This window comes from Callorhinchus milii, unplaced genomic scaffold (genome assembly GCF_018977255.1).
Source record: "Callorhinchus milii isolate IMCB2004 unplaced genomic scaffold, IMCB_Cmil_1.0 Scaffold3, whole genome shotgun sequence".
Classification (NCBI taxonomy): Eukaryota; Metazoa; Chordata; class Chondrichthyes; order Chimaeriformes; family Callorhinchidae; genus Callorhinchus; species Callorhinchus milii.
The window spans coordinates 79,865,936-79,883,252 of NW_024704744.1; the positions used below are offsets into that span (position 1 = coordinate 79,865,936).

General features: G+C 38.0%; 1 protein-coding gene across 1 annotated transcript in view; it reads left to right on the plus strand.

Moving 5' to 3' along the window:
• Positions 1-17,317, plus strand: part of tasp1 (taspase, threonine aspartase, 1) — a 63,163-nt gene that overhangs the window by 13,390 nt on the left and 32,456 nt on the right. Inside the window, exons 4-6 of the mRNA XM_042333289.1 lie at positions 3,993-4,113; positions 11,399-11,483; positions 14,063-14,142. Coding sequence (XP_042189223.1) covers positions 3,993-4,113; positions 11,399-11,483; positions 14,063-14,142 — 286 coding nt within the window. The remainder of the gene's footprint in view (positions 1-3,992; positions 4,114-11,398; positions 11,484-14,062; positions 14,143-17,317) is intronic.

The window sequence follows — 17,317 nt, forward strand, 5'->3', positions numbered from 1 at the left end:
AATGTATAAAATATAAGTGGTAGAATAAATCTAAGCCAGTAGATGCAATTTTCACGTCGGGTCTGTTGCCTCCAGGATTAATAATAATTCTTTTGCAAAGTGGTTCCTCATCCCACCTCTGGAGGCAACATCAACTGAGAATATATAAACTGCGGGCTGTTAACCATCCCTGCAGGCCAGCAATGTAATTTTGGAATTGCTGGCCTTTGTGTATGTTCCACTAATGTTGTGACTCATGATGTGGAAACCACTTCACATGAAGGAGTTTGTGCCAGTGCTGTTTGTCTTATGTGACTTTGATGTTTTGTATTCTGCCATGTACATCAGAGCTAATCCTGTTAGAACTAGCTCTGAAGCACTCTGCATCTTAAATGTGCATTTGTTTATCTATTTCAGTTCATCAGTTGACATTTTATAGTATGCTGCAGTAACTTATAAGTAGATAGTCATTAATATAGTCTGAAATGGATGTGATGTTCTTTTTGTGACATTTTATTTAGTATGTTTGCTTTCTTGGTTTGTCAAGAAAAGAAACTGGCAGAGTGCATGTTTTTGCTGACTTCTCTGAAGCGCATAAAGAGAGTGGTCATTGAGAATAAAAGATTTACTTTGTAATGGGCAAGCAGATTTGTAACCTTGAGAATTAACGATCATTTATTTTCGCTATCATTTGCTGTCCAATCATTAGATTTTGTTTTTAGCTTTCTGTATGAATTTATGGCTGGTTATCGTCTTTGCTTATAACTTGTGCTCAGCCATTTGTTCAGCAGCTGTTCAGGTACCAGCATACAAATGTTTGAATTCAATGCAGCCAAGAAGTCAAAAATCAAAGGCAGGTCACTCGGTCTCGTGATAGATAATGTTTCCATATGGAGGGGCCCACATTCAAGCTCTTGTCTTGGCCACTAGATGGAGCACACACTTGGTCAGAGTGAACTCAGATTTTAATCCGGTAACTCCATGGACTGACTTGCCCAAAGGGCAAAGGTTTATTCATTTTAGTGTAGAATTGTGCTCTGAAGCATTTTTTTTGTTGACTATGACTGCTGGTATCTCTCTGCTGACTAAGTACTAAATGATCTTGAAAATATATCTGCCGTTATGTGTGTGACCTCGTCTGAGTTTGTTTTCCAGCCATCTCTGATATTTATTTCTGCATTCCACTACAATTGACATGCACTCACATATTTCACATCAAAGTACAGTTTATCAGAAGTATTCCTTGCTGAATTCCCCTCTCTAACTTAGGGGGTGCTGAACCATTAACCTGGGTCTCTATTGCCTGGTGGTGTATGCGTAGTGCATTTTATCACAATAATTTTAAAGTCTGCCTGTTCAGGTTGGACGATAAAGTTCCTATGGCAATATTCAAAAAGAGAAAAGACTTTCTTCCAGTGTCCTGGTCAACAATCCCCCCAAATAAAATCGGTCACTCACTTCATAGCTGTTTGTGTGGCATTGCTGTGTTCAAGTTGGCTATCGCATTTACACACAGGTACACAATTACTACACCTTACAGTAAAATCCTGAGTGTTTTGAGACCTTTTGACAAAGTTGTAAGATCCTATATCAAATTTAGTTATTATTATAATGATTCTCTAAATCTTGTTCATCCTTCATATAAAATTTATTTGACTTCCTCTGACCTGCAATGCTTGGAACTTCCACCCAAGCATCCAAGTACATCATCAAAGATTTGCTGGGTTGCAAAAAAAACTCCACAACCAACTTAATAATAATAATCCTTGCATTTGATATAGTGCTTTTCACATCGGGAGGACGTCCCAAAGCGCTTCACAGAACACACTGTAAAGTGAATTGACTGTATATTTCTGGGCGAACGCGGCAGCCAATTGCGCACAGCAGTGTCCCACAAACGGTCGTAGATTGAAAATGACCAATTTATTATTTTTTTTTTTTGGAGTCATTATTATTAGGCATGTGGAGTAAGGAAACTTGCCCAAGGTTTCTTCCTGGGGTCTGATCCTTTCAGGTACATGTAAAAACAATGGAATGTTCATCTAACGTATCAACAGAAAAGAACAATTCCAAGGAGGCAAGTAAATATAGGATTGTAGCCAGGATCTGAGAATTGGCAAGACAATTGCATGCCTAAGGATAACAAACAAATTCACTTTCCTTCATATAAAACTGGTACTGGAGAGACATGGGACTCGACCATTCCATTTTTTGGGGAATCGGCAGGCCTCTTGGGTGCAAAAAAAATGAAATCTGAAGTCATCAGACAAAATATCTGGATTGCACCAGAGAAGAAAAAATTTAAGAAACTCAAAATGTAGATCGAAATCTTGACGAATATTCTCTAAAATCATAACCCTGTCTAGACCATCGGATCAAATGGTTTATCTGAAAGGAACAATAATCCATAATAATCCTTATATTTAATATAGCACATTTCAAGGCACAAGATATCTCAGGACTTTGCTGTAAAGTGTATATTTTGTGGATAAAGTTAACTGATATAATGTTGATTATGTTCATTTGAATGACATCCTGTTCATTCCCACAAAGAAATGAAATAAAAAATGAAGAAGGTGCCATTCCTAAGTGTTCTCGGTTTGTGTTGCTGTGGAAGTCGATTTATTTGGTTCAAAAACGCATCCTCCTTCCTTCCAAGAAGGAAGATTTTAGTGCCTAGATTTCAGTAGGCAATTCTCTCACCAGTTTGATAATTGACACACATTGGACACTGTTAGGGCATTTTATGGCGCAGAAAGTTACAATAAAACACCATCCATTTGCCTTCCGGGTTTCAAAAGGTTAACATTGACTATGAAATAATAATAAGCAAAATGAAGTAGTAAAAGTTCAAATTGAAAGCTGTATTCAATGAACAACTGAATTTGTTTTTAAAAAAATCGTGTTTGTTTGTGGTTTGGATGGCATTTTCATTTTATGAAAATGCCCCTGAGGCTTTTGGGTAGCATTTGGGAGAAATCTCTTTGAAGAGCTCAAATTGATGGCATGAAATTAGTGTAAAGGTCCAATTTGAAATGTGTTTGGACTGTCTGAACTCAGTTCCTCATGGACATGGTCTGGACTGCAAATCTGCTTATAATTCAACATAAATTGACATTCAGTTGACATTCTCGCTTGGCTCAACAGGATGGTAAGAATGGGAAGTTTCCCGAGGTGTAATTTTCAGTAATGTGGATTAAGATTCATTGTTGGAACAGTGCATTTCAAGTTTTACTCTGTTTCATTCTGCCGCTAGCTCACTTGATCAATAACACATTTGGTAAAGTGTACAATTCACTTTCAGGGATTTTTTTGTAATGATTTTATGAGAAGTAGTTTTACTTTCTAGTTTGTTTTTCTGATGCTTCTGCTTGATTTCCAGATAACATTATAAACATCTTTTTTTAATATAGATTTAGTGAGTCCAATTATTTTTTCCAATTTTTTTCATATGCTTCTTCTGGTCCCCAGCCTCCATGCCAATGTGTAGTTCCACATGCATCGGCTGCCCTCTAGTACCCTTATTCAGCTTTGATCCTTGGCAATGAGTATCAGCAAGGTGATAGCCCAGCCATCTTTGACCTCTCCTCATCCAACTGCCACACAAATGGCCTACTAGTAGATATTGTAAAGGGACCCTGAGCAAGAACCCTGGCAGGTTTTTCTCCTGCCTAATTCGGGGAAGATCTGAGCCAATGTAGACTTTCCCTGCAGCCCTGGCTGAGACTAGTTAACTCAGCATGGTCTGAGATTCAAACCAGCAAGCTCCCAATCTTGTAAGCTGAAGCTCTATCCACTACACCATTAGGGGTGCCTGAACATCAGTATCTTTAGAGTTAGAAAAACTTGAAATATGAATTCAGTCATTCTAAATTTTAGGTAACAGAATGTGAATGTCAGAAGAGGGAAACATGAGCACTCTTCCTTGTAGAGGCCAATGTTATAACTAAATCTGCTTTACTGTTTGAGATCCAAGAAATGATCCATTACATGGTTAACTTTTTTTGTTTCAGGACTCACCTTTCACCAATGCAGGGATGGGATCCAATCTAAATCTGTCTGGGGATATTGAATGTGATGCCAGTACGATGGATGGAAAGTCCTTGAATTTTGGAGCGGTTGGAGCACTCAGGGGTATGTGCACTTAAACACCCATGTGGTTTCACAATTGGTGCTCAGGTGTGTAAAGGAACTAAACAAAATTGAATGGTTAATCTCATTCCTATTATGTTATGAATTTTACTTAATTTGGTCTGATTTCAGAAAAATGTTAATTCCAAGTCATTTTAAAGAATTCAGTTACATGTAGTACATTTTAGTATAGTAATAAATGCCAATCGAAGTCATTCCATTTACCTTTTTCTTTCCATCTGAGTTCAGCATTCTGCTTTGAATTATTTTGCTACCATAAATAATTTGACAAATACATTTATCTATTTTAGTTTTCCTTGTATTTGGAAATGTCATTGATGGTCCCTTTCACGATTGATACACATGGCTTTTGACAGACTGTTTGTTTCCTGTGGCTGTCTGTAAGCAGTGACATCAGGCGACTTCACACAATGTTGTGCAATCTGCAGCAATGTTACCTGTGCCCATTCATCCATCGCAATGGATTTACTTTGTGGCTGTTTGTGGGACATTGCTGTGCACAAATTGGCTGCCGTATTCTCCTACAAGATATACAGTCACTACACTCTACAGAAAATCCTGTGAAGTGCTTTGAAACCTTTTGATGATGCGGTAAATGGAAGGATAATTAATAATAATAAGCCTTACATTTGGTATGGTGATTTCACGTCGGGAGAAGGCCCAAAATCGTTTCACTGGATTAACCGTAAAGTGCCAGTGGAGTAACTGTGTATTTGTGGGTAAATGCAGCAGCCAATTTGCGTGCAGCAAAGCACCACAAACAGCCACAAAGTGAATGACCAAATTTTATTTGAGGGATTGATGGCCAAGAAACCGCGAGAAATTCCCTTCTCTTTTCAAATAGTGCCATGGGATCTTTAATGTCCACCTGAACAGGCAGATGGGACCCCAGTTTAACGTCTTACCTGAAGGACGGCACCTCCAACAATGTAACACACCCCCAGCACTGCATTCGGGTGTCAGCTTAGGCTATGCGAGTTCAAGTCACGACGCTTGAACCCACAACCTTCTGACTCAGAGGTGAGAGTGCTACCAGTGAGCCCAGGCTGACACACGTATTATTAATATCATGTTATTATTATGTTAAAATGTTGCAAAACAATTTACAGTAATTGTCAAATGTAGTGACTGTTTTCATAGGCACACATGGAACAGCAAGGTTTCACAAACAGTCATGCAGTGAATGATCAATTTGTTTCTGGAACATTTTTGGCCAGGATACCAAGCTATACGGCTATTGTATGTGGGACATACGTGGAACTGTTCCTGTTCTACATAGTGTAGATCTATATGGGAGAGTATCTATGTCAACTATGACATGGCTTACATATTTTGGGTTGAGTTCTTTTGTGACCATTTTTGTATTTTCACAAATTAATGAATGCTATGTGATTGCCAGCTGTGCAATGAGTTTTCCACCACAAGTGAATGTGACCACATAATAAATGAGTAACTAAGTCGTGAGTCAGTGGTGTTGACCATCTTAATGAAAAATAAGATGCCACAGCTGGTCACCATGTGTTCAGATGGTGCCCATGTTTTTGGGGTGAAAGATAATTTTTAAGATACTACCAAAGCTGTACAAATCAAAATCACAATTTTTATAATGGCTACAAGTACACAAAATGTAATTGTTTTTATTTTGAATCGGCTGTTCAAATTTTAAACGGATAATCTTCGAAACATTTGAAAAAGAAAAGTGTATTTGCATTGCTCGGACACTCAGACTTGTGAAGTATTTGCGATACTACCCAGTAATCATCAGTTAAAATCTATCAACCATCAAAAGCTGTGGGTAACCAAATATCTATGTCCTACCCCACAGTTTTACTAGGCTGAAATCATTCTTTCTTAGTCAAATTGCTTCTGTGATTGGAACAGGGGAATCCATATAACAAATGCTTGGTGTTGATAATGTTTGGCATCAGATACTGAATTAGGAATTTACCATTTTTCTGGTTAATAGGCCAGTTGCATTTAAGTTGTGGGAATTGTAACAAAGATAATGAGAGTGAGGTCTGAGTTCTTAAGTTTCGACGTTATAGATGCTATGTCAAATATTAATTTTGGATTATTATGTTTTCATTATTACCCCTTTTTATACAAAAACATTTTTTTTCTTAAGTTGTCTTCCTATAGAATTTTTTTGGGGGAACATTGTGTTAAACAATTGGATGCTGATCACTTTATTGGAAGAATTGCTTATAGGAATTAATTGGCCTAAATGTAAGTGCAACCTGAACATACTAGTTTAATAATTGTACTTCACTGATGATGAATTTGGCATTTTCAGCATTGTAACTCCTTCAAGGTATACTCATTGCAACCTTGAACTTGTGCCCCCTGTCCTGCTGTCTTGGCATATCTGAAAATAATCTTTTGGTATGACTTTTTGTGTAATTCAAGAGTCTCTTTTCAAAGCTAAGAAGCTCTAACTTATCCATTTGTTCATGTATGACAATTCCTCTAAAATGGGCATCAGCCGTGTTGCTCTCCTCTACTGCCTCCTGAGTCTGAATAGTCCCCGTATATCATAGTGACTGTAACCATATGGCGTACTGCATGTGAAGCTTGGTCAGTATATCACTGTATATCTTGAGCGTACCTTATAGAGATCTGAAATGACTGAACTGCTTTGACAATATAGTCCAGCACCCTTTGTGTTTACCTTCTTTATTGCTGCTTTGTACTGTTTATGATCATGAATAGACTCACACTCCTCTCAGTTTCCTGTTAGCAAAGAGTTGGTTTAAACAGCACTTTGATTTGCCGTACAATATATTGTAGAAAAGCAGCAAGATGAATTAATTGGACTCTACTCCAAAATGTTCTCTTAATTGTTCTTGGGCTGTCCAATAACAATCCCTTGAAATTCCAAGAACTTTCAACGGATTGTTATTCAAGCTATTAAATATGTTCCCAGATTTAACAGGCTAACAGCCAATATGAAAGCTCATCACAGGCAAATGCAATGAGGAGCTGGAACACAAATCCAGCAAAAGCAATGAGGAGCTGAAGGAATAAATTAGACCTCTTTCTTGACATCACTTCATTTCAAGCAGTATAAATGAAGCCAAAGTCATAGTTCTTACTTCTTCAGTGTGCACTTGACAGTGGGCAATTTGAGAACGCGCTGACTGTTGGTATTTTCATTATACCCCGTGGAGCTGTTTTTTTTTGATGGGGGAATAGCATACAAAGGTTTGATTTCAAGGCTATCATCATTTCATTTTTTAGATCAGTTTGACAATTATAAATCTCTTGTGTTTTCAAGTCTGTTTTTAAAAGAAAGTTGAATTTGCTGCGATACGAGCTAATTAGCTAATTACAACAGGAAATTTTTAAAAGCTCGGTCCTGTTTTTCAAGTGTTGAGTCACACGAGTCAAAATACATGTCATTTTTATATTGAACTTAAATTGCTTGTAAATTTTAAGCCTTTTTTTCTTAAGAAAATAACCTAGAAAGTAGGTGTTTCAGTTCATCTATCAATTGGGTAAAAAAAAATCTGCTGTCTGGATCTGACATGTCCTCTCCTAAGAAACAAATTTTGTGTGTTGCCAAGCTTTTTATCATTGGCCTTTTAAAGAATGAAGGAAAATCTGATTGCAACACAAAGGAGCAAATTCAATATTTTTAAAAAGAATAGGAGTGAAAGCAAGAAGTCATTTGACTGGTATTCATTTTCCTTACCTCAGTGGCAGGTTATGACAAAAAATGTTTTTTCCCCTAGTTTCTAGAGGGGCAGATTGTTTATCACAATCATGATGGCTATGAGTTATGCCACTATAAATTATATGAGCATTCCTGTTAATGTTGAATTTTTCTTTTGAATGTTTAAGTATTATATTTTTTCCTTAGTTGCCTCAATTGAAAGATTGAATTGGAGAAAAATGTGTTGGAGGTTGATTAATAATGTTATTTTAGGTTCCCAATCAGGACATGTGGATTTAAACCATGGAACCATAGAGATTTACAGCATGGAAGAAGGTTATTTTGCCCATTGTATCTATACTGGCTCTTTTACGAGCAAGCATTTTAGTCCCATTTACCTACCTTTTCTCCATACCCCTGTGGTTGACTTAGTGGGTTTGAGTCAGCATATTTATGGTTGGGCTGTCCAGAATGAAAACCATACGAGAAGGAGTGATCACACGGCCTCTTCCAGGAAAGCTGAAGCACTCGAGTTTCCACTTGCCGCCACCCGCTCACAATGCCAGGGCTAAGGTTATAAGTGTGAACTTGCAATGGAAAAAAGTAAAGAAAATTAGATGAGTAAACTAAATAAAATCAGCATGTGGAAAATGCATTAGAATAGGATTTGTGCCTTTTTTAACAAAAAGAACATTGACTGTACAAAGTCCAGAATATCCTCAATAGTATTCTGGAATTAGGTTTGTCCAGTACTTCTGTTACACTATCATGTTGTAATACTGTAGAATGCCAAATCTTCAAAGAGACTAGCTCTACAGACTTAGCTGTGACTTATTGTGAATTTCTGGCATTTTCTGATTCAATTTATGGTTTCTGCTATTCCTATTACTCAACAAGTTGCATTTAGATAGTGCCCTTCACACGGGGCAGTGGAACAATGGTGGAGGAAGTCGGGAGGATGGAGATGACCGTAAGCACGGTCAAAGAAGACGTTGTGATGGGAAGGAGGGGGCAAGGCGGAGGGATTGAGGGAAAGAGTTCCAAAGCTTCCATACCGTAAAGATGTTTCATTCATTCAGGAGAAATGAGGAAATGGATAGCTTTTAAAAAAATATAGTCTGCATTATACATCCATGCACATTCTTTTGAAATGCCTGCCATGTATGAAATCCTATGTTCTTTTTATAACCTTGCAGGAACCACTGCAGCTCATGCTTTTCTATCCTTGCATTTTATTAAAAAAAGTGGCTCATTATCTGTGGGTGGATCCCTGCTTCTTCCTATGGGAGCTAATTGATCGACAGAATGTAATTTCTTCATGAATTAAGAAGATACTGAGATTATTTTTTCTCTTTGGGTGTATTCGTGGTTTGGGATGAGACGTTAAACAGAGGTCCCATCTGCTTGTTCAGGTGGACGTTAAAGATCCGATGGCAGTATCCAAAAAGAGAACGAAGTTTCTCCCAGTATCCAGGCCAACAATCCCCCCAACTAAAATTGGCCACTCACTCTTTGGCTGTTTGTCAGTTATTGCTGTGCGCAAACTGCAGTGTGTTTCACCCACAGAATACACATTTAATCTACTTTAAAGTATATCCTGTGTGGTGCTGTGAGACGTCTCAACGATGTGTTAGAGCACTATATCAAATACAAGGATTATTATATATATTTATTTTCCTGTACTGCACTTTGAGATTTCTCTTTTTTTTAGTCAGCCGGGTGTCTGACACATGCGTAAAAACCCATCACCATGCTTAAGAGTATCCAAACCAAGCTGAGATTTCCATGTATCACACCTACACATGGAAACCCCACAGAAAAATTGTTGGAATGAAATGTACACTCTCACCCTAGAAGGACGCATCTTGCTTAGCTAATTCTGGAAAGTATTAGGTGCAGGTTGGCAAGAGCCAAGGCTTGAGGTCCCCAGAGTGTGAGTTGGGGTACTGCTGGAGTCTAACCAGCTAAACCCGTGTAGCTTGTCATTGATAGTGCTGTCTGACTAGCTTTCTGGTTACTTGTTCAGCTAGGACTACCTGTCCCGTTAGGGCTTTGGCTTACAGAGTTCACAGGAGCTGAGTGGGATGACTCCGTACCCCCAGTGACTAATCTGCCCTTTCAGGTCCTACCGATGAGCCACACTGGCTGTGCTGTCATCACAGAATACTTCTCTTTGGAAAACCTGCAGATAACTTGATTTAAGATTTTGCCGCAATTTCTTTGAAATGATTGTGAATTATTTGCTGCTCTTTCACCCTCCTTCCTATCCACAATCCACCACTTTTTCTTGTAGTCTTAAGTTTTTTTTTTAATTTACTTGGCATTAACTTTGCGTGACCTCATGCCCGGCACAGCTTCTCATAAGGGACCTACATCCATTTGCCAACTTCCTGAATCAAAATCTCACAGAGGAAGCAGCAATATTAACTTTTAGGGGAAAAATGTACTGTTTACCACTTTTGTAGCTTCAAGAAGCAAGGAATGTGGCTCCAAGGGACAAAAAATAGATCTAAAACTTTGCATTCCCACCCTTGTGTTCCTCTTTCCAACTGTTAATTGTCCTTTAGGTAAATAAACATTTCCTGTATTTGCCTGAAAATTGCCCTTCACAACCCTAAAAAGAACCAATACCCTCTGGTCCTGTTGCTTTGGCATATCTGAAAGTATTATTGTAGATTTACTTTCTCCCCTTTAGCGTATTATATATACCAGTGAACCTGATATCCACACAACTGGGACTGGCCCTTTTGATATAAAAACATTGTGAATATGATGTCTTCGACACTTCCCAAAATCATCTTCCATCAGGCTATGTAACATTTAATAATAATACAAATCATTTATTACAATGCTTAGAACTAAAACTGTGGCAACATCACAGCCCTTTCTGTAACTGAGCCCAATACAGACAAAGACATTTAATTATTTGATGATTGGATTAGTGCCCTCTACTGTACCTCCATAAAGTTCCAGGTGGCAGCTTGGCTCAGTCGCAAGCATTCTCTTCTCTGCGTCAGAAGGTTGCGGGTTCAAGCCCCATACCAGACATTTGAGCTCATAATCTAGGCTGACACTCCAGCGATGTCCAGTTGGACTGCTGGATTGTTGGAGGTGCTGTCCTTTGGATGAGAGCTAGTGGACTTTAAAGATCCCATTGCACTTTTTAGTGAATTCTGGTGAGAATGAGAATGATAGGTGTCACTGAAACTTTCTGCTTTACTCAAATTACTCAAATTTTAGTTTTTTTTTCACATACAGAAAGTTTCAGGTCTTCCTTTTATTTACCTACTTTGATCGTTTCCCTTCCGTTTCATTTTGTTCATTAATTGAATTGAAAACTTGTACTGTCCTGTTTTTCTCTGGAATCTTTTTATTTTGATTTTAGCTGTATTTCTTAATTGAATGTTTTCAAGCTGTAGAAGTAAAAACCTGAACTTCTGAGAGTTCAAGTTAAAAATCATTGCTTGAATCATTAACCAGTCAAATGATGTGTAAGTAAATCTTAAAGGTACCGCATTTCTGCTTTTTTTAAACTGTTAATTGAGGAACGGTAATTCAATAGGCACAAATATTCAAAGGCCTTTTCTGAAGTAAACTGTTTAATTTCACTTTTAGGGATCAAGAATCCAATCTTAGTTGCAAATAAACTGCTAAGTGAAGCACAGAAGGGGAAGCTCTCTGCTGGCAGAATTCCTCCTTGGTAATTTTTTCCGCTGTTTGTGTGTCTTTTTGGATGTTAATGCATGATGGATTCTAAACTGTACATAACCACAACATGTTGAAGTTATTTAGTGCATTTTCAACAGCATGTTTATAAAAGAAACGTATTTTCCCCTAAATAGTTTACAAAATGTGTGTAAACAGAACTGTTCTTAATCACTACTTGTTTTCTTTTAGCTGGTATAAAACTAGTGATTAGAAAATCGTTTACATGCAGTATTAATGTAACTAAAGAGGTAATCTCACTGGGAGATTAAGTAGATGGCCACATTTTAACTGCCTTTAAATCCCTCTTCTTCCTCTAATCCTCTGTAATAATAAAAACACATAGAACTGTAGTGGGGGTGATAAATATTTCCATGCCTATCATTTTTGCCAAACATTAACGCTTGAACACCTTCCTGCAGAGGTAGAGGACTGAATTTCTGACTTGGTGCTGCTCAGAGTTGCTTAACCGCTGTATGTTTTCATTGCTATCCTATTATGTTGCCTTCTTTGGTCAAAGCCTGAGATATGTGACCAAGAATGAAGCCTTGCATTTGGCAGTGAGGGAGAGGTCCTATAGGAACAGACTCCCTAGAGAATTTCCCCCATCTAGTCTGACACAAATTCCTGCCTGTGTGTGTAGGGTGAACTTCATACAAAGAATGAGGTTACCTCCTCTAAGTATGGTCTTACCAACATTATTGTTCACCTAGCTTAGACAGTTTCTTATTAAGTCAGTAAATAGACAAGTAACTTTTTCAGTTTCTAGGCCATTCCTTTGGTCTAATACAGGAATTTAGTGCAGTTACCGAGTGCCCCGCCTGGCCCCACCATCGGCGGTTGGGCCTTCAGCCTCTCTGCCCTCACCCTCTGGAACTCCATCTCACATTCCCTTCGCTTTGCTCCCTCCCATGCCTCCTTCAAGGCATGCCTCAAGATTCTCCTCTTCAACCGTGCCTTCGCCCACCCTCTTACCCAACCCTCCCTGCCCCCCACCCTCCCTGATCCCAACTCTTTCCCCCACTCCGCCCCCTCAGCTCAGATCCTAATCCCTTACTGTTCAGCATCTTGGGACATCCTCTCGACTCGAAAGGCGCTTTACAAATATAATTTTGTATTGTGTATATATAGATGTGAGTAAATTAAATTTCCATTGGATTATTATTAAATTGCTGGGATATCTAATGTAATTCGACTCTAATCCCACAGTAAATTCCACAACCTTTAACTCTTTATGTAAACAGAATCATAATCTTGCTTGGAATGTGTTACAAGGATATAATTCGGTCAAAAATGTTCTTATCTTATAAAACGTGAGAGTTCAGCATGAGTACTTTATGAAGCCATCAGAGCTTCTGATTGCATAACATGCTTGTAATACAATCTAAATCAGATGTATATTGTAAAAATGATTTTTTGGAGAGATTGGGGTAAAAAAAAAAGTTTCATAATTGCTGTGAAGTAATTGAGTCAATTAACTTGTACGACTGGCAGATGTTGCAAAAGACCTTTATCGGGGAAGAAATTTTAGTAGCCAAACAGTAAAAGGCAGACACTCCAGTTTAATGTAAGGGACAGTGTATTGCTGGTGGTGCCATCTTTCGGGTTGAAATGTTAAACTGATTGTCTGCTTGTTCAGCTGGACTTTAAAAATAATAATAATAATCCTTGCATTTGATACAGAACCTTTCATGTTAGGAGGATATCTTAAAGCATTTTACAGAATTTACGATAAAGCGTAGTGACTGTATTTCCAGGCGAATGCAACAGCCAATTTGTGTACAACGATATCTCATAAAGAGCCGTGAAGTACCATATATTTTGATATGCCCAAAAAGGCCTTCAGAATTTCTCACGTTATCAAAAAANGGAAGGAGCTGCTTAACTCTTAAAATTCCACCATAAATTCCTTTGCCGTTCTGACAGAATTTTGGGCCCAATATGTGGAAATGGGTAGTATTCTGTGATAGGATTCTGACTAATCCTTGTGTTCTTGTTTTCTGATCTTTAAAAATTCTCTGAACCAACAGAGAATTAGCTCTCAAGCAAAGGGTACTTTCTTCCCATAGTTATCGTTTCTTGTAATCGAATGCTTTGGAAAATTGAAACACTTTAATATTGTTCGTGTTTATAAATCTCTTAAAGAACTCCTAACCCATTCTAGCAGCAATTTATGTTTGTATTTAATAATGCAATTGCAGTATTTGCTGTTCCTTTTCAAGTTCAAAATTCAGATTTTTTTTTAAATAAAGATTATGACCTGAGGAACTTAGCTTTTGTTTAATTGTCTAAATTGCTTAAATTTAGACAATTAGATTTTCTAGTATAGATTGATAGATAGATTGCCTTTTCTTGACTTCCCCTGCACTCTATGAGGCAGGCTAATAATGCCCAATGTTTGAGAAAGCGGCAAGAAAATTATTTCAAAGGTGTATGTACTCTTACAGAAGGTGAGAGAGTATAGCAGTGTTTCCCTTTTTTCCTCCCATCCCCTATTATAAGAAAATCCTATGTATTGTGTAACCTTTATTTTACTTGTTCTTTAACTATCGATTCTGTTTTTTTTTCCCTTAGTTTTTTAGTTGGAGAAGGGGCTTACAAGTGGGCAATGGACCATGGAATACCACCTTGTCCTCCTGACATCATGGCGACAAGTATGTTGTAATACTAATAATAGTAATAATAATAACCCTTGCACCTTATCGCGTCTTTGAGACATCTCAAAGAGCTTCACAGAATAATAATAATAATCCTTGCATTTGATAGAGCGTTTTTCACGTCAGGAGGACGTCCCAAAGCGCTTCACAGAACACACTGTAAAGTGAATTGACTGTATTTGGTGGGCAAAACGTAGTACAGATTTGCCAGAAGTATCAAGTTTTTCCAAATATAAACCGTAAAATCCTGTTCAGAATGTTGTATATTTTAATCAAAAAGCTTTGATTTTTGAATAGCAGTGATTTGACAATTTGTTTTTTGTTGCGGATTCTTGGAATGTGTGATCTCGAGTTTTTCCTCATTATTTCTGTGTACAGTGCTTCTGTTTGACTGGGTAGTCAGATAGCTAGCTTGTTGACATACTCCAATCCCTTGTTTGACCAATTACCAGAGGCATGTGAGGATATCCCTCATGCATATCCCTGACTCACAAGAAGGATCCATAGACTTTGTGACTCATCTTAGAAATGACCAGAGTGGAGGTCCTGTCAGCTAGGTCCTGTTTCAATTCTTTTAGTTGGTGTGAAATTGTTTGTAGAAATGATGAAAATAATAAAACCAATGTACAGTATTTTAACAAGCAGCTTAGAGGAGAGGAAGCCTTGCATTGTCAGAAATTTTTGAATCTACTGGTCAAGATCTTACCTATGATTTACTTGTTTTCCTCAAGATTAAAAGAGAAGAAAAGGCTACATGGAGTACTTTCTGTTTGAAGCACCCCCAAACTCCCATTAGAAAATATATAAAAGTATGAACTATCATCAAGTTTCAGTATGTGTGCATGTATGTGTGCAGGTCTATGCACCTTAATGCAGACTGCTGTTGCAGATTGGGTTTGAGGTCAATCCAGAACTACCTGATCCTGGAAAAGCACACTGATAGCTCATACTTATCTGTGCAAAGCTCCAGCCTCCATTGAATTAAGTGGAGCCAGCTTGCTTGATGATTCTGACCATGAGCTTTTGCCTCGTGAGACTCAGAGCCATTCTGATCTGTCACTAACTATCTACAGTGGAAGGCAGAAGCAGTTTCTGCTTGTATTTGAATAGATAACTATTGTCTTGTGTCTGAGATAGCTTGCTTCTTCAAACAGTGGACTCACCACAAGGAGATTACATTTTCAATGGTAACATGGAGGCTCGAAGACAAGCAGCTCTGTTCAAAATCATGACCATCTGGTACAGCCAGGCCACTGAAGCAATATTCCTTTAAAGCAGAATACAGTTACCTGGTAATAATTAGGTTACCAGATTTAAAAACAAGTCTGGACATTCTTTTGCAATCAACTTGGGTTTTCCATATACGGTAGAATATTCAGGTGGGGAGAGGTGAATATTCTACCGTATATGGAAAAGTTATTGGCCTTTTCAGGCTGCTATTGTTTTAATTTTTGTTTCTGATTTTTTTTATCAGTTCAAGTGAGAAAGCACTAAAAGAATTTGGTGTATTATTACAGTTAGAACTTAAATTTTTAACTTTTCACTAGTGATGTGAACGCTATTAAAGAGAAATATCAATCAAAGAAGAAATATATTTTTGTGTGGACTGCTCATTTAACAGGACTCAAGCTGGCAATTATATTAATTTTTCTGTCTTTTAAAAATCCTGCTAAGGATGTATGCTAAACAGGTGATATGGCAATAATGCTCATTAGCACTTTGAACAATTATTACATAAGAGTACTTCTCTTTATTTATAATAATACTTTCATTTGATATAGTGCTTTTTCACATTGAAATGTCTCTTCTGCTTTACAATAGTGACTGTGTATTTGTAGGCAAACACAGTAACCAGTTTGCAACGAGCAATATGCCAGAAACAGCCAGCAGATGAATGACCAATTTAACTGGGGGATTGTTGACCGGGACATCTGGAGAAACTCTTGTCTTTTTGATGAGTGTCATGGGTTCTTTAATGTGCACATGAACAGGCAGATGAGACCTCAATTTAACATTGAATCTAAAGTACACCACCTCCAACATTGCATGGCTCAACTGGAATGTCAGCCTAGACCATTACCTGTTTATATTAATGTGGTGTGATGACTAAATCTTGCTCAAATGAGACACCACACTTTTTTAATTGGGCCCTTTTTTATTCTTCTAATGAATTCTTTCTGACCCAGAACATAGAGCAAATTGTCAACTCGTAACACAGAAATCTTATGAATTATGTGTCCATCTGTTTGCAGCTGTCCTTGCATTGTCTAATACTGTTCTCAAGAAAACACTTGCCCGATTTTTTTTTTTTTCTGTCCACAATTTCTCCTCTCCTCTACCAAGATGCCTTTATTCATGTATGAGCATGTGTTTTGGCCTCGCCGTCTACAGGCACCTTTTCTGCAGTGGTCTCTGACCGAATGGTGATCAGATGTGGAAAACTTACATGATTTTGTTTCTAATACACGAGGGACAAGACACTGACACCAAATATAGCACCCCCTGGTTGAGATCAGCTAACTTATCTCAGTCTAGCGTTCAAATCTGCATTCATCAAGTCTATATAGCCTTGTGCCGCCCAGAAACGACTATGCCTTTATTTTCTAGCTTCAGTGGAGTCCTAATTGTTTTGTAAGAAACCCCAATTTGAGCTTTTTATTTGTGATTGCATTGCCTGCTTTAACCTGGTGATTTTAAAAATACTTCATTTGCTGTGCAGTGGTTTGCGCAAAGTCTCTGTGTTCAATTGCATTATTTCTTGTTGACAAATCTGAGTTTGTCATTCCTTGTCAGCCTTAATGCGAAGCATCTTAAAACTGGAGAAAAACTTTTGAATCATCTCTTTGCATATAGGGAATAAACTTTTTGGTTACTGAGCAAAATAGGAATGGCAGTGAAGTTTGCTTGGCACAAGAAGTGTTGTGCAGGGCAAGTGAAGAGTTGTGTTGTCAATTTCTCTTCCTACCCTTCCTCCAACATAGCCGGCTGGCCATTCCTGAATGATGAACATTGTCAGGCTATGTCTGGAGTCATCAGTTCAAGTGCAAACCTGGTTTTGTTAAGTGTCCGTCCATACATTTGTACTTCTAGCTCGACTGGCTCACTGATGATCAGGATTGGGAGTCTTGCCCCATTCTTCATTGAAATCTAGGAATATGGAGCCTAGTTGTAG